Here is a 25,107-nt window from a genome sequence, read left to right on the forward strand (position 1 = left end):
AGTTTTGAGCAGTGTGGTCTTTTGGAGAAGAATGAGTTTATTTCAGGGGTGCTTGATGAGGTGTCATTTATAGATACTATGGATGTACTTTTTGATATGAGAAGAGCATGCTTACAGGGTGGAAATGAAATGATAAAGGTGTCATCTGTGAAAATGTATGATATAATCCATGAATTTGAGGGGGTGGAATGTAAAAACATGAATTGTGAGATGGATGCTCATGTGGATACAAAGTACAAAACGGTTGCAAAGAAGGTGAAACCAGTTGCCTTGCCCTTGCCACCAGGAAGCAAGGAGAAGATAGATGAAGCTTCTATGCAGCCAAATCTTAGAGATCCGAAGAAAATTGGGCATAAATTTACTCAAGAAACTCTGAAAGAGCTGAAGATTGGTGAGAGGGATTTTCTGTTGCCAGTTGAAAGGGAATGCTTTGAGGAGATGCTTGTAAAACATGGGAAAGCTTTTGCCTTTCAGCCGCATGAGATTGGTTGTGTTGATCCAAGTGTAACAGCACCAATGGTGATCTTTACTGTTCCACATGTGCCCTGGAACCTGCGGCCAATTCCAGTACCAAAGGCTCTCTTGCCAAAGTTGATGGAATTACTAAAGGAAAAGATCAGGATGGGAATCTTGGAGCCTTCATGTGCCCCATATTCCAACAGATGGTTTACTGTACCAAAGAAAAATGGGACATTGCGCTTTATTCAAGACATGCAACCTGTAAACAAAGTCACAATTAGGAATGTGGGAGCAGGTCCAATTGTGGATGAGTTTGCAGAAGCATTTGCAGGGAAAGCTATATACTCTATGGGTGATTTGTATTCGGGATATGATCAGTTCCAGCTGGATATACAAAGCAGGGACTTGACCACAATGAGAACTCCTTTGGGATTAGTAAGAATGTGTACCTTACCACACGGAGCCACTAACTCAGTGGCACATATGATGAATGGAATGAATAAAGTCTTACGGGACTTCATACCACAAAAAACTATGCCATTTTTGGATGATGTGCCAATAAAGGGCTGTGATGAGAAAGACAAAGATGGGAATTTGAATTCAAAAGGGTGCCGCAAGTTTGTGGCAGATCATATAAAGGATTGTGACATGATTCTATCCAGGCTTGAAGAAGTGAATCTTACTTTATCTGGGCAGAAATCAGTGTTTGGGGTTGGTGAAGTGCTAATAGTGGGACATCTTTGTAGTACTAGTGGACGCCGTCCTTGTCCAGCCAAGATAGATGCAATACAAAGAATGAAGGAAATATGCATTAATGTTACAGAGCTGAGGAGATTTCTTGGAGCATGCGTCTTTTATGTTATTTGGATCCCACATTATGCACATGTAGCAGATCCTCTTTATCAGCTTTTGAGGAAAAATCAAAAATTTTTGTGGAGTGCAGTACATATTAAAGCTATGCGGAAGCTGAAATATTTGCTCCAATCATCACCCATTTTGAGAAAGGCAGATTATGAGTGTGGTAGGCCTGTGATTGTTACAGTTGATACTAGTCCTACTGGGATTGGATGGGCAGTAGGGCAAGATGATGAGGATGATCATAGGTATGTAATTAGATTTGGAGCAAAGGTATTAAGCTTTCGGCAGCGAAAGTATCCACAGATCAAGAGAGAATTATGGGGGATAGTCACTGCTCTAAAATGTGAAAAAGAATATCTTATTGGGGCATCTGTACTTGTGGAGACTGATTGCTTGCCACTTCTTGGGATGATAGCAAGTTGTACCACTCCAGATATTGCTATGCTTAGGTGGATTGCTTATATCAAGTCACTAAATCCTGAGTTTGAGCATATTGCGGGAAAAGATAATCCAGTTGCAGATATGCTATCACGAGCCAGGTATGAAGAAGAGGAAGAGATGGTTAGTGACATTGATGATGTGGGTACAAAGTTCTATACTACAGCATATGCAAAGGGGGATCATATTTGCTTATCAAATGCACTTGAGTCTTTTATTGAGGAAATATATGAAGGAGATTGGTTGCTCATTGGTCAATATTTGAGCACTCTAACAAGGCAAGAAAATTGGTCTGACTCAGAATTTAAGAGGATCCGCAGAAAAGCATATGGTTACTTTCTAAAGGATGGGTATCTCTGGAAACATCCTAAACAGAGGAATGCTATGCCACAGAGAGTCATATGTGATAAAGAGACTCAAGGGAAGCTTGTGAAAGAATTCCATGAGAGTCTCTGGGCTGGGCATAGAAGTGTGTGGGCCACTTTTACCAAAATAAAGGAAAAATATTGGTGGAGAGGAATGTACAAGGATATTTCCCAATATGTGGAAACATGCATGGTATGCCAAATGTACTCAAACGTGAGGCATCGTGATGGCTTGCAACCAACCTACCCACCTGCCATGCACTACAAATGGGTAGTGGATCTAGTTACAATGCCTTTGGGAATTTGGCAGATGCGGTATATAGCACTTGCAAGAGAAGATTTGACAAATCAGGTAGAAGGGCGTGCCCTTAGAACAAAGAGTACGGAAACAGTATGCAAATTTCTCTTGGAAGATGTGATCTGCCGATATGGTTGTGTTGGGAAAATAACAGCTGATAGGGGAGAGCTAGATGTTGAAGAAGCAAGGGAATTCTTCTCTAGAATTGGTATCAAACTGTCTCTAACATGTGCTTACAATCCTGAGGGCAATGGGAAAAGTGAGCGAGGACATCCTCCAATCATTAAAGCTTTGGCTAAGGCATGCAGAGAAAAGATGAGAGTGTGGCCAAAGTTGCTACCATATGCCTTGTGGGCTGACCGTACAACTCATCGCTCAGTGACAGGATACATGCCTGCAGAATTAATGTATGGTCAGAAACCAGTGATGCCAGTTGAAGAAGTAATTCTAACTTGGAATGTATTGCCCTGGGTGGAAGGATTGAGCAGAGATGACCTCCTTGCATTGCGAATAAGACAGTTGGAGAGGAGGCCTGAAGATGTAGAGCTTGCTAAAGCTCGCCTGAAAGATGCAAGGTTGAAAAATAAAGAAAGATTTGATAGTAGACACAGACTCCGGCCAAAACCTATTGAAGAAGGTGATTGGGTTCTAATGTATGATAGTAGCCTTGACAACCAATTCACTGTTCAAAGAAAATTTGCAAAAAGATGGTTTGGCCCTTACATTGTTAAGCATGTGCATGGGAATGCTACGTATACTCTGTGTGAACTTGATGGAACAGAAGTAAAGAATCTTGTGGCTGGTAAAAGAGTCAAGATATTTAAAAGAAGGCATGATGGTGATCCTTTTGATTCACAAGAGATTCAGGATGAGAGGCCTGACAGTGGAAGTATGGATATGATTGAAGAGGAAGAGGATGATCTTCCTGGAACTGCAGAAGATGAAGACGACATCCAGTTATATGTGGACCTTGATGATGATTTGGCACATACCAGAGGATGTGCAGGTTTAGAGGGGGTGGATGTCGTGCCATGGCACGTCTATGATATGAAACCGTGCATGTGAGACCGTCAAATACACATCCAGATGCATGGGTTAAGTGCCATGACGAGTCATTATATGATGCCATGTACATATGTTCATATTGTATATGAAGTTCAATAAGACAAGCTGAGGCTGAGTCAGATTTAGGAGTTTTTTGTATATGAGTGTGGAAGGTGAAGCTTCTGCTAAATGGTATCGACTGGATCAAATCAGTGAATCTTATGGAATGTAAGCATGAGGGTATCTCAATGCACAAAGGAATGCATTTATAAAGGCATGAAGAAATACTTGAATGGGCAATTGGAGATTCTAGAGTTCATTGAATGTTGGGGAAATGTTCGGATAGAAAACTGCACTTGGACTTCATGGATCATCATGTAGAAGCATATGTATCTTACGTATATCTAATGCGGAGAGTGGAGATAGGGAACATGGTGCTAATGCCTTGGGAGTCTTGTGGTTAAGACTTAAAACATGGTGCTAATGCCTTGGGAGTCTTGTGGTTAAGACTTAAAACATGGTGCTAATGCCTTGGGAGTCTTGTGGTTAAGGCTTGCTACCTTAATGCTAAGGTTATGTTTTATAACCTTAGTGCTAAGGTTAACAAAACGTTGGGGGGATTCTAGAAAATGCGCAGCTTTTCCTTATGGCATGCACAGCTGGCAGAACGTGGTGGGGGGGCTACCGAGATCGCCGCGGGGAAAGGGAGAAAATGACCGGAAAGAAACGTCGAATGCAGAGTGATGAAAAAAGATATGCAGCGTGGACGAACAGCGTCGTGTTGAACCAGTGCTTTTAATCTTCAGAAAATATAAACTATATGAGCTTTGTAGGTGCTAGAATTAGAGAGTAATTCTAGAGCTACATGATGATGTAATTATTGGGAATTCCAATTTCAAAACTGTCTGCAGCGATGCTTCTCCAATCGATTTTCCCTCGCATAATCGGCGAGCTGCATATGTTTGGAAAAACAAATTAAAAGATCCACGTGTACACATTGTAAGTTGAGTTTTCTTTTATTATCTATTCTCTTAAACTCACTCTATGTGAATGGAGAAAATCGAGTATTTGATACATCAAAAAGAAAACGGAGAAGAATAGAGAGATCATGGGAAAAAGGCTAAGGAATTTGGAGCTTGGTGATTGGTGAAAAATGTATCGAAGCTGGGGAAAATTTACTTTACTTTCTTCTCGTATGGATTTTGAAAATTATGAGTATGTCAAGCTATGCCAAATGCTATATTTTGCTTGTGAGATGTTAGGACATTAAGGCAGGTTTTCAGGTGATAAAAGTACATCTCGAAATAACAGTTTTGAGGGTACTGGATGTAATGGATATAGCTGGACACATGTATATTGGAATAATTGGAAATCTTTGTTATGCCCACTATTGAATGGTTCAAAGGATTTCATGCAAATCTGTGCATTCAGCTGGAGGAATTCAAGGATGTATTGAGGGAAGAGGACACATGTATTTGTCAATGAAAATAATGGTGTTCAATACTCCTTGGGAAATCTTGTACGTGAAATTCCTTGTTGGATTTGACATTCACTCTCACAGCTAGAAGTTTTGTACTTTCCTGGCTACTCCGCACACCTCACGACAACGTAAGTTGAGAAAATGCTTTCCAAGTTCTATAGGCTTGCTATCTAGTTGGATGGGGCAATAAACTTGCTTGGTTGCAAATTTCATATTTCCAAGAGGAAACCAGAATTTTTTAAGCACCTTAGGAAGTTTTGTCAGTGGTGGTAACCAACAAGTCCAACACTTTGTTGTTGGATAACTCTCCATACAAGTGCAACCGAAATAGTCCTGAAACATTTGTGATACTACCAAAGATGGAGGATCGGTCTGAAGCATAGTTCATGATGAAAGAGCTTGGGCCATGGTTGTATAAGTGGCTGTTATTAGTTCATTGTATGGAATGGGTGTCAAATGGACCCCTTTAATGTGCGAGATAGGCCATCCCTATTGACTGAAGAAGAGTTTGTATATGAGTGTTTGCTCAATGGAGGAATGATTATGCCTTCTGAAGAATGGTGTAGCATGGAACATGCTAGGAAGAGAAGAAAGAGAAGGAGGTGAAGGCAAATTTATGTACCCCTCCTTATACCTTATGTTGATATGCTCCCTTGACCATGTAAACACTTATAATTTAATTTGTAGTAGTTTGCTGGTATCAATACAAGAATTTGCTTGCATCAATGTACTTTCATGTGTAATTGCTTGGTGTCGATGTTTTTTCATGAGTAATTTGTTGTTAACAGTATAAGTACTGTAAAGTAATTCAGAGTACCCTGAAAGAAGTACTATAAAGTACTAAAAAATACTTTAAAGTTCTTTATACTTGTAAGTAATTTATAAGCACTTTATGGGTTTATGAGTATTTTTTAGTTCTGTAAAGTACTTTATAAGCACTTTATGGGTTTATGAGTACTTTTTAGTTCTGTAAAGTACTTTATAGTTCTGTAAAGTACTTTATAAGCCTTGTAGCACTTGTAGAGAACTTTTAGTTATGTAAAGTACTTTAGTTCTATGAAGTAGCACTTTATGGGTTTATGAGTACTTTTTAGTTATGTAAAGTACTTTATAAGCCTTGTAGCACTTGTAGAGATCTTTTTAGTTCTATAAAGTACTTTAGTTCTATGAAGTACTTTTAAAATAATTTATATGTCTATAAAGTACTTTATAGTACTTGTTGTGAAGAACTTTATAGTATTGTAAGTACTTTGTATGTCTATAAAGTACTTTATAGTACTTGTTGTGAAGAATTTTATAGTATTGTAAAGTACTTTATAAGCTCTATAAAGTGCTCATAAAGTGGTTTAAAATACTTAAGGGAAAAAATTTTACAATATTTTATAGTACTATTAAGTACTTTACAGCACTTAAAAGTTCTTCATATTTCTTTTAAAGAACTATAAAGTGGTTTAAAGTACTTTGAAGTTTTGTAAAGAGGTTTAAAGTTCTGTAAGATACTGTAAAATACTTAGAAGCACTGTAAACTACATTGAAATCCTTTAAATGTAGTGGTAAAATGTGGAAAGTGTTGTACATTTTATCGAGTCGATAGGGTACTTCCATGGACACTCACAATAAGATTTTGTAATTTTGGACATTCATTCTACCCAATGTTAAAGATACATCATGTTACAACTATAAGTGTGGAACTTCTAATTCATGATGTCACAAAATTGAAGAAATTTTGTCATGCTACAAGACAACTGAACAAATTTGTACTTAGCTAGGTGAAGGTGAAGGAAAGTCTACTCCATGCCAAAAAATGAAGGTGGTCTGGGCCTACCTGATATTGGAGAACTTGCTAATAGAATGGTTACCGAGTGGATTATTAGGAGCTTCCTCAAGCAAGAGGAGAATTGGGCTCATCTCCTTCATAGAAATACCTCCCTCTTCTAGATTATCCTAGATGGAATAGACTTTTGGCTGTGACTCTATTCTTCACCAATAGAATTCAAATAAAACGTTCTTTCTTTGATATATTTTCGGTCTTTTTTTAAAAAACGGCATGTCAATGTAATACGCGTGTTATGACTAAGAAATATGTAATATAATTAAACTATCATATGTTGAAACGACATGATGCTTTCTCATATGTTGAAAAAATTATTCAAGTATGAGAATGTTTCATTAAACACATACAAAGAGTGGGTTTAGCAAATACAAAATTTAGGTTTAATAATTTGTTTATATTCATTTTGATTTTAGTGCTTTGAAGCTCTCAAAAGCTATCAATTTCACATGTTCTTTCTCACTTGAGAATTCTTCTAAAATTTGTTGTGATATATCTTTCTCGAGGCCTTAAATATGAAGCCCAAGGAAAGGTTTCATGAATTTTCTTATATAAAATTTCTCCTTCACGTGGGCATCGACATGCCCCTTTGCCAAATCTTTAGGGCCTCGTAAAAGTTATCTCTATTTTATAGAACATACACATGGTTATGTACACATTTATATAAAGTAAATAGCAAAGCAGGGGAAAAAAAGCAAAAAGACAACCTTTCGATGTGAAGATATATTTCACACAAAATATAATTATTATTCGTGTAGATGTTTGATAAAAAAAGTATACGTTTCACCATGTCTTCACGCTCTTTGGCTCTCATCATGAGATGCCTTGCGTGAAGCGAAGACATGGCCAACGCAGAAAAGTGGCTCGGCAGCTCAGGACGTACACAATGCTTTCTTGTTCTTAAGACTTAAAGTAGACACAATGCTTTATTCCTTCCTCGATCAATTTGAAATGGTATATAAGTGGGAAGCCCAAATTGTGCAGGAACGCACTCGCAAATAACATATTTTTTTTGGCTCTCATGAGATGCCTTGCGTGAAGAAAACATGGCCAACGCAGAAAAGTGGCTGCTCAGGACGTACACAATGCTTGCTTGTTCCTAAGACTTAAAGTAGACACAATGCTTTATTCCTTAGGTGGCGCCTCGATCTAATAACTGTGAGACGGGTGGTTGATCAGACAGATGCACTCTTGATCAGCTGATCATTCATGGGGGACATTGAAATCCGGGCGCAGATCAGGAAAGACAATGAGATCATGATCCAAGACAATGAAATCCGGCCGGAGATCAATCAGAATATGGTCCAAGACGGACTGACCATGATGCAAATGGATGTCGACATGGATGCTAATGCCATTGCGAGTGAGATTCGCAGTCTCCTCAAAGAGCTCCTCAAAGACGATAGTCGCCTCAAAGACGAATTAGTGATCAGATTCTGGCATGACAATGCAATTAAGTACCTGCAGCTGGACAGAATCCCGCAACACCTCATCGACGAGCCGGATCTAAACTTGGTAAGGGTTGCGCCTAAAACAAATTACAGCATTTAGTGTATTTTCTCCCTTTTAGTTTGGAAATGGAAAATCTGCAAATTTCACGTCCTCTCTCTGTATCGTGCTAATTTTTTGTTTTTTTTCAAACGGATAGTTAACTCCGTCGTTCTCTGCTCTGGTTGAACAAGTACTGCAGGAGAGCCTGCTAATTCTTTCGGAGCCATGGCTACGTGCGGCAGCTGAACGTGGGCATTTTGGAGATGATGATGATGAACAGCAGCTATTTAAGTCCTTCCTCCAAATTAGCGACACCCATCGATGGTTTACTGCAAGGGTAGCTGCCGAGAACGGACACAAGAAAATGGTGCTGGACCTTATGAATGATCTCAACCTATGGGATGCTGGTACTTCACCTTCCTGCTGTTGATCGATCCTCGTAATTTAACGTCGTTCCATTTTGGCTTTTCCATACAGTTATGATGATAAGCACACACTTTATAATTGCAGTATCTCTCAATCTAACCGATGGGACTTTATTCGTGGAGGACGTACTTCATTCGTGGCTTTACATTATCTGGCGGTTTCTTGTAGAAAACGGCATTCATGATGCTGAATTAAGGGTCACTACTGAGAAATCTAGATCTGCTTATTATCGCTTGATTATTTTAAACGTGGTCGTGTGGATAAATTAAAATTTATATGTGTATGTATAATTAAACAGTAAAATTAAATTTTATGTGTGTGTGTATGTATAAGTGTGTGTACATATACATATACATATCGAAAGCACTTAGGTGTAATGTGTGTACATATACATATAAATGTGTGTACATATACTTATCAATAGCACTAGGTATGATTTCATGACAAAGGCACAAATTTAATTTGTTGTTAATTAATAGTTTTGTTAATTCACGTAGTTCGTTGAAGATTAACCAAAAAATTGACCATGTTTTCAGGATCTTTTGTTATCATGGAAATCTATTGCAGTAAAAGGCAAAGCTTCCGTTCATAAATGGACGTTCTTGCATTTTGCAGCAGCATGGGGAGATCTCATGTGCATCAAAGAACTCCTCAATGTGGATGTGGATGCAGTTGATGTGGATGTGAATGCAATGGATGTGGATGGATATACTCCATTACATTTGGCATCTTACCATGACAATGCACCCATTGTGGTATTACTTGTAAAGCATGGTGTGGAAGTGAATGCAAAAGACAATAGAGGGCGCATGCCACTTCACCATGCCAGTGAGCGAGGTTGTTTGGCTTCAGTAGTAGCATTACTAGAGCATGCAAAAGATACCATTACAGTGGAGGCAGTTGATCAAAATGGAATGAGCGCATTACACCTTGCCGTGTGCCGAAGTCATACAGAAGTGGTGAGAAATCTTTCGTCCAGGTCTCAACAACCCAATCTGAAATGTGGCAGCAATCTTATAGACCAAAAACTACTAATCACCCACTTTCTTCATAAAAGAAAGAAACAAGAGTGGCCAACAGGGATTTAATATTCACGTGATCACAAGATTTTTTGTGATAATAACACATGTGAATAAGTTATTCACATGTTCTCATGTTACCGTTCACAAAATAACAGGTCACTTGCCATTTGGGAACCCCTTAAAAGCTTGGCTACACATGGGAATAAGCTATTCACATGTTCTCATGTTACCATCTTCACATAATAGCAGGTCAGTGGCCACCTAAGAAGATTTTTTATGCTCGACAAAGATAATTTTTTTAGGCCCTTGTGAAAGCTTTGTGAATATAACATGTGATCACAAGATTTTTTGTGTTATTAACATACGTTATTAACATGTTCACATGTTTTCGTTTACGTCAGTGAAATCCTTGGTGGCCAAAATATGATTGGTACTACTTTGAAGGCAAAGCTTGGCTTGAGTCTTGTTTTTCTTCAGATGCCACCTTCCTCCAACCTAACCAGCTCCAATCAGAAGTATGGAGCCCTGGGGGATTCACTACACTACATTTTGCTATAGTTTATGGAGACATCAACACAGTTAGGGAGGTCCTGCAACATGGGAACAAAGAAGAGTTAGTAAAAATTGAAGACAGCTTAGGTCTCACGCCTATTGATTGGGCCAAAGTTATGGACTTGGAACAGCAAATGACTAGAGAAGATCAGCATTTTGATAGAAGCAAAGGCAAGTTGGAGGCAAATGGGAAGCAGGGTGGTCTAATGCAACTGTTGTGTTGTTCTTCCAAAAACGTGACTTCCTTGAATTTCGAGAAGGCAAAAAGGCACTATCAGGAAGTGAAGGAAGCAGAGCAAGAGAGAATGAGACTACAATGGGCAGTGGAGATGAGTGAGGCTCTGATGGCCAAGAGATGGCGTGTTACGAGATTGATGGCATGCCAGGGGGTGAAAGAGAAGATCAAGGTAGATCATGATGTGTGGGACCATCTACAACATGCAATTTCTTCAGCCTTGAAATTTGACCCCACACAAGAATGCCGTAAGTCTCTTATTCAAAGCATAGTGGTGGAGCTGGTGAATGGGGAGGCTTTCTCTAATAGTACCTTAGCAATGCAAATGTGCTTGATGTGGGCGATTCATGAGGAGATGCTTGATCTAGTGAAGGCGATTGTGAAAGACACTCAGAAGACATGTGACTTTCTAAGTATGGAGCATGGTCATAAATGTGACTACCAATCTCCATTGGAGGCAGCCACTCATCATAAGGGGGAACGTGGATTACAAATGGTGGCAATGATAGAGCAACAACAGGATGTGAAGAGGCTTCTGTTCGAGGACCGCCAGGTGTACGTAGACTACTCCAACACAATCTTGGTAGGGGCGGTTCTGGTAGCAGCATTGGCATTCCAAGCTTGGATTCAACAACCCCAAGGTTATGCCGCCATGCCACTCGACCCCGACACCAAGGGCATGCGAGTTTTTGCACGGTGCAACAGCTTGAGTTTCTTCTTTGCAATGGGGGCATTCATGGCCGGCGCGGTTGGTGCTATGCCATTGAGGAGTGGCCAGTTTGTGAAATATAGGGAGAAAGTCATTCGAGCAGCCTCAGTGGCGAGCCTTCTCATGGCCATGTCTGTGGCATGTGAGGTGGTGGGCTTCGCCAGCGCCGTTGTGTCTGTCAAGTCCCATCGCAGAGACATGCTTGTCTCCAGCAGATTTGGCACCATCATAGTTTTCATGCTTTCAACTTGGTTCCTCGCTCGGCTTAACAGTCTCCAACCTGTTGTCGGCCTGCTTTTGCATGCTCTACCCAATACCCTGCTTAACTTTGTCTATGGCCTGTTCACCTTCTGGCGCATATTATCCCCAATCTTCCAGTCTCGAACCTTCAAACGCCTTGTCTTCTATCCCTTCTATGTTTGGGTCTTACAACCTGTCATCGACTCTGATATTTCTAAATCTTACATCCGAGAACCTTGTACTTCCTGTGTATTTCAACCAATTCAGTGCTTATATGAAGGTTCCAAATCCAGAATAGAACTTGTACTAAAAAAAATGGAGAACATTTTGGACAAGGTAGAAGAAGATTACCACAAAGGCCGTGGATCAATTAAAGACCTGACAATTAAGGACCTAACAAGTGGATCAATTAAGGACCTTACAATTAAGGACCTAACACAGTCACAACAGGAATTTCAGAATAGAGAGCTAATTTTATAAAACTTGTTAATTTTATAACAAGGGTCTGTTTATATCATCAACAAGCACTTACGTCAACCTCTATTTATATCATGCAACAGGCAGTTACGACAACCTCCTATATTCTCACACCTCTCCATGTCCCTCCCTGTATCTCTCTCTCTGTTTTATGCCTCCATCTATATGTGTTTAGTTTCTCTCTTAATCATGCTCTAATGCCCTCTGTTCACATGGTATTAGACTCTACCAGTCTTGGTGTTTGTGGGATCTTAGATATGGAGGCGGTAATAAAACGTGAATTCGTCTCCTCCCTCGACTATGATGGTGATGACCCTGTTGTTGATGGTGCCACAATACCCCAGGGGCAAGAATAACCTTAGCTTTTCAACGCTACTCTAGTGTTTTGGAATACCTCCTCCTTCAGCATTTCCGTAGAAGTGGAGCTCCTACCTTGGCATAATGTTTTACAAAAATTCGGCACCATCTAATCAATCCTAGAAATGATCGTACTTCTTTTACTAACAGTTACTTAGGAGTTGGCCGACAAACAATGGCCTTAACATTCTCTGGATTAGGGGTTATTCTACCTTGAGTGACCCCGAATACGTAGGTATGTTGGCAAACAATACACAGTCACTCTTTCGTGCAAAAGTTGGTTCTTCCTTAAAATCTATAGGGCCCTATACGCATGTTGTTTATTCTCTAATCACTTGTTTATCCTTCCATTGTTTATCATTTACTCTTATGTAGAGAGCACTTCATTAGTGAGCTTAATCATTCTTGATTTTATCGGTCCATGAATACTCATTGATTGGATCCTAGATCAAGAGCTTCTATGTGAAGTACTAATTTTAACCATCTAAGATTTTGTTTTGATTTTTTAAATAAAAAGTCCTAAAAATTCTGATATTTGTTTGTAAAAAGTGCTTAAATGATGCTCATCTAGGACTATGCTTTTTAAATTGGCACTTGATATTTTCTTTTTCCAAATAATATCTTGCTATGTGAGTAGTTTTTTAGTAGGAATTTTTTTTAAAATAATACACTTAAAAGAGAAATGAATTTTGTATAATAGTCTTTGAAAGCTAAAAAAGTGGCTATTTCCTTACAAGACTATTATTAAGACTATATTTAAGTGAGATTTAAACCTTATATAAAGAACATAAAGATAATGTATAGACCCTATGTTGTGCTATTTATAATGAAGTATTATTTTCATATACAAGAACAAATATTCTTGAACACTAGTCTTGTCATTGAGACAAAGAAGTGATTTAACATTTGATTTACATAAATTTAGGACAACTTTTACACATGGTGTTGAAAAGTGATGAAACTACTCAAGTGTGACTAATTGGCATAAAGAAAAAAACTTGATATGATTTACATAAATTTAGGACAACTTTTACACATGGTGTTGAAAAGTGATGAAACTACTCAAGTGTGACTAATTGGCATAAAGAAAAAAACTTGATATGCATTTCAACTCAATATGGGCCATTTAAAAAAATGGTGCTTTTAAAAAATACCATAAAAGTGGTTTTAACAATTCTCCACATACTTGAATTTAAAGGGCTTAAATAGTGGTGGTCAGCTTATATTTATTTGATGTTATGTTCAAAAAAGTGATTCACATATATATAGATGATTTTTTAATGACATTTGAGTCCTACATTAAAACTTTTTATCTATTACTATTACTATGCATATGCCATGGTCTGATAAGAAATACTATTTTGTGGCCTAGTTTTGATATAATCAATGATGTAAATTTTATTAGCATCAATATGAAAAAGTTTACAAATTTTTAAAAATATAAACACAAAAAAAGATCACCAAAATAAATAGTAAAAATTTGGCCATAAGTATACCATTTAAAGCGTGAAGAAGAAACTACATTAAAACCATTTTTAATATGTATTGTAAAATTATCCTTGAAATCACTCATTAAAAAAATGAAAGAAAATGAAAGCTGATAATTTACCAATATACAAATCTAGCCACTATGCTTATAAAACATATATCTACTTTGATAAAACATTGTGTAAGCATGTATGTCACATGTATTGTCTTGATCTATATGTTAGAAACTCATCCACATTTTGTCCTAAATGCAAAAGAAGCATATGCTATCAAGTTCTACAACAAACATTTAGTCTTTTATGGTGAATTTTTGAGAACTCTTAATGTCTATCAAGTACTACAATAATTCCTAGATTTTGTGCTAATTCTAAAACACATGTCTACGTTGATAAAACATTGCATAAGCATGTAATTCTTATGTATTCTCTTGACCCACATGTTGGTAACTTATCCACATTTTGTCTTAAATGCAAGTGAGGCATATACTATCAAGTATTACAATAAATCTCTAGTCTTTTATGATGAAATTTTGAGAAACTCTTAATGGTAATTTCTTTCTCGATCAATATAACTCTTTTAGCATTTGTTGTGATCTTATAACCACACATGATTTTAGAGATTTTCATAAGGGTTGTAACCTTTGTGCTACTATAATAACCTTATCTCTAGTGATGTGTATAGAAAAGTATGTCTTTAGTTGATAAAAGGTACATGCTAATGGACTACAAAATACATAAACAAAAAATGTTACATTACTTTTATATTGTGCTTAAAGTTTTACTTTAAGACATTTTTTAAGGTTTTTTTCGGGAGAAAAAGCACCTAAATGACAATCATGGAAGTTCAAAACTTTTTTTGACATCCCCAAGGCGGTTGCCTAGTGGGGATAAGATCTTGGACTTTCTACGGGAGGTGTTGGGTTCAAATCCTCTTGGGTACATCTTATACAAGGGTGTGTTCATGTGCAGGTGGGCATGTAGGTAGCCATCCGCACTCCTCAGGCCGTCATTGTTCGATCGCCATGGCACTTGCTTCCACCTTCCTCTCATGCATATTTTTCAAGAAAGGTACTATAGATGAAGCCCATGATCATCATGAAGAAGCTCCCAAAGTTGCAAAACAATGGGTGATGTAGTGCCTTGAAGCACATACATGATGTCGAAGGTCCCACAAGTCATGCATGTGAAGGTTTTAGTAGACTGATATGAACATGATATTTGATGCCGCTTTGGTCCATGCATTTGCATAAGAGGAGTAGATATATTATGTGTATAGAAGGTATATGAAGGGGCACCTTGCGTGGCAGTAACCAAAAAGAGAAATCCGAAATTAATGTAAAAAAAGGGTGGCGCAAGTGTCTGAAAACTTTGGGAAACAAAAGAATTCAGCTGCAAAAGGTGGGGTGCGCCCGATTTCCTTGCGGGAAGGGGAGAAAAACCAGAGAAGCGGGGGGGGGGGGCGCAGGGAAGATGTGTGCAGAAATGAGGAACCAGGGCGTCTTCGACCAGAGATTTCAAAATTAAATTAGCAGCTACTGTATAAAGCTTGTTGGGGTTAGAATTAAAGAGTAATTTGAGTACTATCTAAGGAGATAATTTTCAGATTATACATATTCTCATCCTTGCGCAGTCTGCAGAGCGAAGCGATCATATAGGGATTAGTGAAAATCAAGAAAAATTTACTTTGTTTACTTTTAGATAAGTGATTTTTTTATTATTTTTGTTCACTTTTACCTACGATTTGGAAAATCGTAAAGCTTTTAAACCCTTAAAGGTTTTGGAAATTAAGAAGAACTTGGATTTGGAGAATCGTGGAATAAAAGCATCAAGAATACAATATGATTCCAGAAATTTGGGTCTAATTTTCTACTCGATTGGATTTTGGAATGCAAGTCATGGAGATTCCTAAAATTACATGAGCATGTTATAGATATGCCATATGTCATCTTTTGTTTGTGAGTTGTTGGAATTTAAAAACAGGTTTTCAGAAGATAAAGAGACATCTTGAAATGATGGGATTGGAGTCACTTGATGTATGTGATGTGAATGGTCACATGTATGTGGGAATTTTTTGAAGGTTATGTTATGCCTACATGTGATTGGTTTGAGGGATTTGGAAAAAGGAGTCAGTAAATCTATGCTTGGAACGGGACATGCACTTGATACACAATTTATGTGCAATCATCAGGCTGAATTCGGGGATGTAATGAGGTGAATTGGCACATGTTTATGTCATCAAAAATGGAGATGTCTTATGCTCCTTGGAGAGTTATGTGTGTGAGTTTCCTTGTGGGAATCAGAAGTTACTCTCACAGCTAGAAGTCTCGTACTTTCCCAGCGACATCACCCACGTCTTGACAGCTCTTTTGGTGAACCCGACGTGAAACTGCTGGGGTGAGAGTTAGTGAATACACAGGGAAGCTATGGCTGAGAATTCTGAGGGTCAGGGGGTTCATTTTGACCCCGGAGTTATGCAAATGTTTCAGATGTTTACTATGTATATGCAACAGCAGCAAGCTGCTGAGAGGGGACAAATTTCCACGACCAAAGCATTGCAATCAATTGTGAAAAAGATGGATCAATTTGATGGTAAGGATATCACAAAGTACCTGCGCAATTACACAAAGGAAATATAGCTAAACACGGTGACTGAGGAGGATATGGTTCGAAGCTTTGAGCTGGTATGTGTTCCTGAAATAAGAGATCACATAAGAGGATTGCAGACAGCACATGGTGGCAGAAATTGGGAGGAGTTCAAGCTTGCTTTAAAGGATGAATATTTCATGGAGGATTCCGAGCGGGTGACCAAACGAACTTTCTTGGAATGGGTCACAAAACCCAAAATGGGAATTTCTACCACATAGTTGCTAAGAGAGTTTGAGAAGCGCTATGCCCAGCTGTCAAGGATTGAGCGCACAACCTTGGACAGGGAAAAAACAGAGCTCTTCTTACAAGCAGCTGGGAAAGATCTCCAAGAAAAACTGAAAATTCTCCTTGAGGATAAGGATACAGAGCAGGGACTAAAGAGTGATTGGAATGATGTCGAGGATGCGGTCACCATGCTAGCAAAGCGGCAGCGAAGGAGGGATAAAATGGTGATGAGCTCGGCAACTCCTATAACTGCTATTACCCCTGAGAATCTACCAAAATCAGCTGCTGCAATCCCAAAGGTAGAAGGGCCGATGGAAGAACTTATTAAGGGCATCGGAGACCTAAAATTGAAGATGTCCAGGATTGAAGAAAAGGGGCTACCATTAGGGCAGGCTTCTATGCAAAGGCCTCAAAGCAAAGAAGGGTTTACATACAGATGCATATGGTGTGATGACCCAGAACATGCAAAGAAAGATTGTGCTAGCTATAAAGAAGCCCTCAAAAATCAACTTGTGTTTTTCAAAGATGGGAAAATCCACCTTACAGAGACTGGTCTTCCATTAAGCACAAACTTTGGGAAAGGAGGGATGAAAAAGCTGGTTGAGGATATGGCTGCTAGTCATGCTATCTCTATGGTTGAGGCAGTAACCTACGGATTAAAGGCTAAACAATCAAAGCAGGGATCTGAGAATGATGAAGATTATGAGAATGAAGATTTTTGGCCATCAACAATGGAATTAATTGCATCAAAAAAGGTGTCTAAGCAAGCTTTGCATGAGGCAGGTGACTGTATACGTCTTGAGACTGCTGGCTGGGAGGAGCCTGTGGATTCTTTATCTATTCATGCCTACATTGCTAAATGCCAGAATAATGAGGCACAGGTAGAGGAGAAGCGTAAAAGGGAAAATGAGGAAGGAGGGCCATCAAAAAGAGTTACCCGTGGAAGCGAAAAGAAGGATCCTGGGCCATCACATATGCCTCCACCGCATAGCAGACCTCCACAGGAAGTATCAATGGAAGAAGTGCCAGCAAAAATGAAGCATGAGAAGGAGAAGGGTAAAGGGAAAAGTCCACTCTACAAGCTTCAATCTGATATTGAAGCCGCAAAACAGATCTCAAAAAGGTGCTTGAAGAGAGGATTATAAACAAATGGGTGGAATTTACACTAGGGATTGCAAAGAAAGAATTCCACGATGAGATAATTGATATTATACGAAGGAAAAGGCAGTCCATAATTGAATCTATTCCATCACAAGGGGAGGCAAGCACTTCCAAGACTCATGGAGTACAGGTACAGCAAAAGGAAGAGAGAGAAAATGTGGTGGAATGTAATCACTCTGCTGAAGGGGCACGACAAGTGCGCTTTGCGGATGAGGATGATGAAAAAGAAGTTCTTACAAAGAGTCATTATTCCAGGAGCCATTGGGCAAGAGCAACCACTGAAACCCTTGTCAAGATAGGTGACTTGGAAGAGCCATATGTCGCTCTAATTGATCATGGGTCTGAAATAAATCTTATGGCTAAAAATCTCTACAACAAATGTAAGTGGCCAATGGATGTAGATCATGGGTGGATGATTAAAGCAGCTAATAACTCATCTGGAGAGCTCTATGCAGCCTGTCCAAATGTAAGGGTAACTATAGGGGATGTGAAAGATGATCAGAACTTCTTTGTTCAGGAGATGTCATCGTATCCCCTCATCCTTGGGCAACCCTACATTACAGCTGTGAGGATGGAAACAAAGGTTTTGGATGATGGCTCGGCATATGCAAGAATAAGGAGTAAAGATGGCAAGAAAGCTGTTCAGTTCTTGACAGTTTGCATTAACCATGAAAGGAATCGTGAGTCTCTTCGAGCACAGTCACTCCCAAAGATAAATAGAGAATTCATGAATTATAGGGAGATGAGGGATTTTGGCCAGGTGCCATTGTAAAGCGGGATTCCAATGGTACAAGGGAAAATGAGTTCTCGCAGGACTCAATCAATGTAAATAACTTTTCAGCAAATTTTCAGGGATTTTCTAGCTATGGGTCACTGGTCTTTGTAAAAAGCAAGGATTTGAAGCGTGGCATGCGTAGACATGTACAAAATGAACAAAAAAGTCTTGAGCAGTGTGGTCTTTTGGAGAAGAATGAGTTTATTTCAGGGGTGCTTGATGAGGTGTCATTTGTGGATACTATGGATGTGCTTTTTGATATGGGAAGTGCATGCTTATAGGGTGGAAATGAGATTATAGAGGTGTCGTCTGTGGGGATGTACGATATAATCCGGGAATTTGAGGGGATGGAATGTAAAAATATGAATTGTGAGATGGATTCTCATGTTGATACAAAGTACAAAAAGAAGGTGAAACCAGTTGCCTTGCCTTTGCCACCACAGGAAGCAAGGAGAAGATAGATGAAGCCTCTATGCAACTAAATCTCAGAGATCCGAAGAAAATTGGGCATAAGTTTACACAGGAAACCCTAAAAGAGCTGAAGATTGGTGAAAGGGATTTTTTGTTGCCAGTTGAAAGGGAATGCTTTATTATTTTCTTTTTTTTTCCAATTCAAAGTTCATTTGCAAGTTGCAAACCACACCCCAAAAACCATTATTTATAGTGGTCCAAAGTGTACCACCTTATCATGCATCCACCCACTATGCATGTGTGGCACATGGAGCCTGACATGATAGTACATGTGTGGCATATGGAGTCTGACATGACAGTACATGTATTGCATATAGAGCCTGACATTTCTTGAGACTAGCTATCCTCATATTCACTTTATATTTATGTTCTAGGAAGATTTCGAATAGATTCTAGATCCCTAATTTTTTTTCTGATTGATACAGCTAAGCAGATGGGTGTTTCATCCACTCTAGTTGCATATATGTGTGTGTGTGTCTTTAATTTTACATTTGGATGACTTATGTTGTTTGCCTGGACAATGCTTGAGATTACTGTCTGTGTTGTCCATGGCGGGGGAGACGACTGGGCACCCTATGGATGCATGTGTGCACACTTGTTTCAATTTGACAAGTGGTATACATGTGTTTTGCATGTGGTAAGTTGTCAAATCCCCAAGGGTCTCCTCATAGAGCAATCCTAAAACGAAACTTGAAACCTACGAAACAAAGCCATAAAATGTGAAGGGGGTGCAGGCCTGACCAACCATGACAGCTTACAACCACTGTGAAATAAAATTCAAGAAGAATCAACCACCACCTAGTGATTCTCCCTGTGGAGTAAGGTTTATTGACACGGTATAGCAAGGCTTGATGACAAATATAGAAAACAAATTTACTAGCTAAAATGTAATGTCAAAATTTCTTCATGGTGTCTCAAAAGCCGACTTAAGCTGATCTTGTGTACTTTAAACATTTCATGACCAACGCTCTAGCTCACGAACCCCGCTCCAGCTGCCTCACGACAACGCTCCATCTACCTCACGATCAACGCTTCAGCTCAACAAAATCTCTTACCAGGTACCTATTCCAGGGATCACATTACCATCACAAAAAAGCATTAAAATTACCTTTTTTAAAAAACCATAACTCATCGGAAGTGCATTTGTTTCCTTATTTCTTAAGGGTATCACCTATTGAGTGAAGAAGTCATTATTTAAGCTTGTTTCTTTAAAAATATGACAATACAGTCATCCCTGTACATGAAAATATATGTATGTTTAATACATATATATATGTACAGCGACAACTATATTGTCATACTTGTGAAGAAATATACTTAAATATATTTTAACATATAACATAATATACCAAAATCTTTATGATAGTCAAAAGGCACGATATCCCATTTCCAATCTTCTTATTTTCTCTGCTCCATGACATCCCATACCATCATGGAACTACCCTCGCAGACCTTGAGATTGTTATCAGCCTCGGTTGCAGGAAGCAGGTGCACGTCTGTATTAGATCCAGGCTCCTGACCTCAAAGCTCTCGCAAAGACTTGTGAGACTCTAAATGACTGACCTTGGCCACCCTTTTATAGGCTCTAACGAAATGACTGACCTTGGCCACCCTTTTATAGGCTCTTGGCCAGTCATCAAGAGTCCACACTTGGGCACCTGCCCATCAGTCCACCATCCCTAGCCAACTCGCAAATTAGCCTGCCTAGCTCCAAGCTACTCCAAGCCTCGAAGCTAGTCTTGTGTGCGTGTTGCACACGATAGATACACTCTGTGCACATGACATACTTCCCTTCCTCTAAGAGCTCACTCTTGAGCTCAATAAAAACCACAAGGTAATCCCTATGAAGGGTAGTCAATGTCTCCCATGTAGCGTCCTCCTGCACACGATCCTTCCACTCCATCTTGGATTCTATGAGTAGCATATGCCGCAATCGTCTTTCACGAAATCCAAGAATCTTTTCCGGTTCATGTGGAAAAAATGTCATATCCTCGACATCTATGATTTCTTGAGAAGTAACTAACTGGTCTATTCCTTCCAGTACTTCCTTGACTCTATTAACATGAAATACGGGATGATCTTTCACATGAGAAGGCAAGTCGATTTCATATGCAACTGAACCAATCCGACATGTAACCCAAAATGGTCTGCATTATCTAGGGGATAACTTCGAAGATCAACCTGTCTGTAAAGTCTTAAAATCTTTCAGAACTCGCAAATACTCTACTCCACCTAAGCCAAAATATATAGTGTCTTATGCTTTGTTACTCTACTCCTCCTAAGCCAAAATATATAGTGTCTTATGCTTTATTACTCTACTCCACCTAAGCCAAAATATAGAGTGTCTTAGGCATTGTTACTCTACTCTACCTAAGCCAAGAACTGTGAATTCTTTAATAATTCAATAGTTTTTGATACTTCTCTCTTTCTTCAATCCCCATTGGTGGCTCCATCAACATACTAAACCAATTGATTGGTTGGGGGCCTCTACCGTGAATAAAGAATCAAGCAAATTATAAGGTAAGTATATTGAATTTTGATCTTTTCTATAATTACTCAATGATTCTCTCTTCTCAACCCCTCTCAAGCTTGAGAAGTTTAATTGGTATGGTTTTTTAAATGCTATGGAAGTTAATTGGTGAATAGTAGTGAAGAGTTACATAATTTAATAAATGCTATAGAAGTTAATTTCCATTTATATTTAAATTCTAATGGTTTTTATAATTTCTCTCTCTCACTCAAGAAATGGTCATACTCATGACCCATTCTCAATCCAAATGAAGCTTTTCATAAAGCTTTTCCTTAATCCAAGATTAAGCTATGCTTGAGGCCAAATTAATGGCTTTTTGCTATGCTTTTAGTTTATGCACATTGATGATTCAATCCATTATGGATTGATGACCCAATTAGAGACCATTCTAATTATTTCCTTAATGATAAGCTTTATCCCTTAGAAAAAAATTGAGATTTATCAGTCATAGTAGCGGAACTATGGCAAAATTTTTATAGAAATTACGCATAAAATAAATTCATTCAAAGCATAAAAAGAGGACTTCCTACCAAATCCTAGGAACTATCATCCTAGATTAATTAAAAGAATATTATTATGCATGGAGATATGGATGTTTGCATGTAGATGTAGAGGTATGGATGTGAGTGTGAATGTGGAGGTGGATGTATGCATGTAGATGTAGATGTATAGATGTAGATGTGGATGTGGAGGTGGGTGGATGCATGTAGATGTAGATGTATAGGTGTAGGTGAGAATGGAGATGTGGATGTATACATGTAAATGTAGATGTATAGATGTAGATGTGAATAGAGATGTGGATGTATACATGTAGATGTAGATGTGGATATGGAGGTGGGTGGATGCATGAAGATGTAGATGTATAGATGTAGATGAGAATGGAGATGTGGATGTATATATGTAGATGTAGATGTATAGATGTAGATGTGAATAGAGATGTGGATGTATACATGTAGATGTAGATGTATAGATGTAGATGTGGATGTGGAGGTGGGTGGATGCATGAAGATGTAGATGTATAGATGTAGATGAGAATGGAGATGTGGATGTATATATGTAGATGTAGATGTATAGATGTAGATGTGAATAGAGATGTGGATGTATACATGTAGATGTAGATGTATAGATGTAGATGGGAATGGAGATGTGGATGTATGCATGTAGATGTAGATGTATAGTTGTAGATGTGAATGGAGATGTGGATGTATGCATGTAGATGTAGGTGTATAGACGTAGATGTGGATGTAGAGGTGGATGTATGCATGTAGATGTAGATGTATAGATGTGGATGTGAATGTGGAGTGGATGTATGCATGTAGATGTAGATGTATGGAGGTGAATGTGAATGTTGATGTGGATGTATGCATAGGGATGTAGATGTATGCATGTAGATGTGAATGTACGCATATAGTTGTGGATGTATGGATGTGAATATACGATTGTGATGTGAGGGAATCTGAAGTGATGAGATGGAAATGATGTGATGGGATGAGTATACATATAAATGGAATATGGAATAAGTAATGTAGATTGAGGAGGGATAATGTGAAAAAATGAAAGTTAAAATAGAAATTGTATTGTACACTGTTTGTAAATGCTGTTTGTAAATGCTGTTTGTAAATGATTGTTTTATGTCAAGAATGCTGGGGGGAGCATTTTGACCGTCTTGTGATTAAGGTCGTGATGAGAAAGTTGCAACTGCTGACGGGGAGTCAATGAAGGACGTCTCGCGTAGCAAGGTCGGCCGAGGTCTTGACCAGCCTCGGTGCGATTAAAATGGTGAGCTTCCGGTACGGTGGATGAGGGGCCAAGGAAGCGGCCTATGCGTGAAGCGCTAGGTTACCTGCGAAGGATCCTAGAGGGTGCTGACCATACGGTGCTCGGGCTCTGGGTCGCCTAGGATACCCACGCGTGCGTCGAGGAAGATATTGGAACAGAGATGGAGTTGTTATCTGAAATCGGGCATGGATCTGGTTGATTGACCTTGCTGGTCTTCAATGGATGAGTCCATGGCTCTTTATATGGATCTGTTGGTTGATCTTGCTGATCTTCAACGAGAGTCCATCTTGTTAAGTGATTATATTGCCAAGTATTATGGGCTAGGAACTATCGAAACGGCTCCTGAGCGTTCTAGTTGCCAATGATGCCATAGATACTCTGATGAAGGAATGATGGGAAATTAAGAATCAATTGGATAAATTGGAAGATGGTGATCAATGATACTATGGTTTTATTAAAGGATTGTTTTAAACTGGTTGAATCTGGTTGAAAAAGGTAATTTCATATTGGGTGTGTGAGTGGTGTGACTAGTTTTATTTTGCATGAACATCCGGCTAGGGGGCCTTGGAACTCTTTTCCTTGGTACCCGGGACAAAACCTAACCAAATTCTTAATTGGATCCTATCACTACAGTGGTTGGGCGGTTGGCTAACCCATGGGACTAGATGGGGTTAGGCTGGACTGATGGATCCGTAAATCGAGACTCAAACTTTTGTTTTTACGATAGAAAAAAAAAATAAATCCCGGACAGTAACTGTTCTATGGATAGGAATCAACGGCTGTGCCTCTTGAATGGGGAAAAAAGCGTTGATCCCAATGATCCAAGTGCAAGTTTCTTCCTTGAACTGACTAAGTATCTTATAGATGTAATCGGATCATCTCGATCAGAAATGATCTTGACTACGTTAGAGTAAAAAGTTATCCTGGTGGAATCGCCCGTGCTTTCCGGTAAAGGAAGTTTTTTCGGGTTCGGTTTTGGAACAACCGACGGATTAGTCTCTTATCCGGATATCCGTGGGCGAGGCCCCGAGTGTGGGACCCCTGTCCCGCGCGAGAAGCGCTACTTCCGCTGCCAGTACCCCGAATCCGTTGCTCAGTGGGAATAGGGATCTTACAGTTGGTATCAGAGCATTTGGTTAATAAAGATCAACTGAGAAGACAAATATGTCAAAAATTTATCAAGAAACACAAAAAGGTTATAATTGTGTGATATAATTCATACAATTTGATATTCAAACTGAAACTCGTAATTTTGGTAATTGGGTCTTCAGATGGAAGTACCGCAATTATATAGAAACCCTGACTTGCTTGAGGCCTAGACATGATAGTATTTACCTTATAATTCCAAGGGCCGTGACTACCCGTATATACCGAGAGTATACTGCAGCTCTATACTGATAGTATATACGAGTAAATCTAAGACTTGAAATTATAAGCGTTAATGCTATCTAGATGATGATTTCGAATGTGATTGATATGATTTTTAATTCTGTTTGAGAATGAATGAATTGATTTGGATTCTGATTGAAAATGCTGATTGAAAAATGTTGATTTTTAAAAAAATTAGTTGAAATATAATGAAACCACAATGAGGGGGAATGGGACGAGTCCCTGTGATGATATTCATAACTAGAATGATGATAACGAATTCAGCAAATCACTATGAGATTAGTGGGTTGTGCTGTCAGATTGCTACTGTTAATACTTGACCGGTAGATCAAGTTAAGGGATGTCAAATTGAGAACTTGCTT

General features: G+C 38.9%; 2 protein-coding genes across 2 annotated transcripts; both read left to right on the forward strand.

The window, feature by feature from the left end:
- The first annotated feature begins 7,772 nt into the window (after positions 1-7,772).
- Positions 7,773-8,959, forward strand: LOC147636134 (uncharacterized). Its single transcript, XM_086802081.1, has 3 exons — positions 7,773-8,288; positions 8,464-8,671; positions 8,775-8,959. Exons 1-3 carry the CDS (start codon positions 7,983-7,985, stop codon positions 8,957-8,959), a joined length of 699 nt encoding a protein of 232 aa, XP_086658207.1. The 5' UTR covers positions 7,773-7,982.
- A 263-nt stretch (positions 8,960-9,222) lies between these two features.
- Positions 9,223-11,928, forward strand: LOC147636135 (uncharacterized). The gene is made up of 2 exons (XM_086802082.1): positions 9,223-9,760; positions 10,132-11,928. Exons 1-2 carry the CDS (start codon positions 9,323-9,325, stop codon positions 11,926-11,928), a joined length of 2,235 nt encoding a protein of 744 aa, XP_086658208.1. The 5' UTR covers positions 9,223-9,322.
- Positions 11,929-25,107: the final 13,179 nt, after the last annotated feature.

Source organism: Cibotium barometz, chromosome 8, assembly GCF_041138505.1.
Source record: "Cibotium barometz isolate CiBa-2024 chromosome 8, ASM4113850v1, whole genome shotgun sequence".
NCBI classification, from domain to species: Eukaryota; Viridiplantae; Streptophyta; class Polypodiopsida; order Cyatheales; family Cibotiaceae; genus Cibotium; species Cibotium barometz.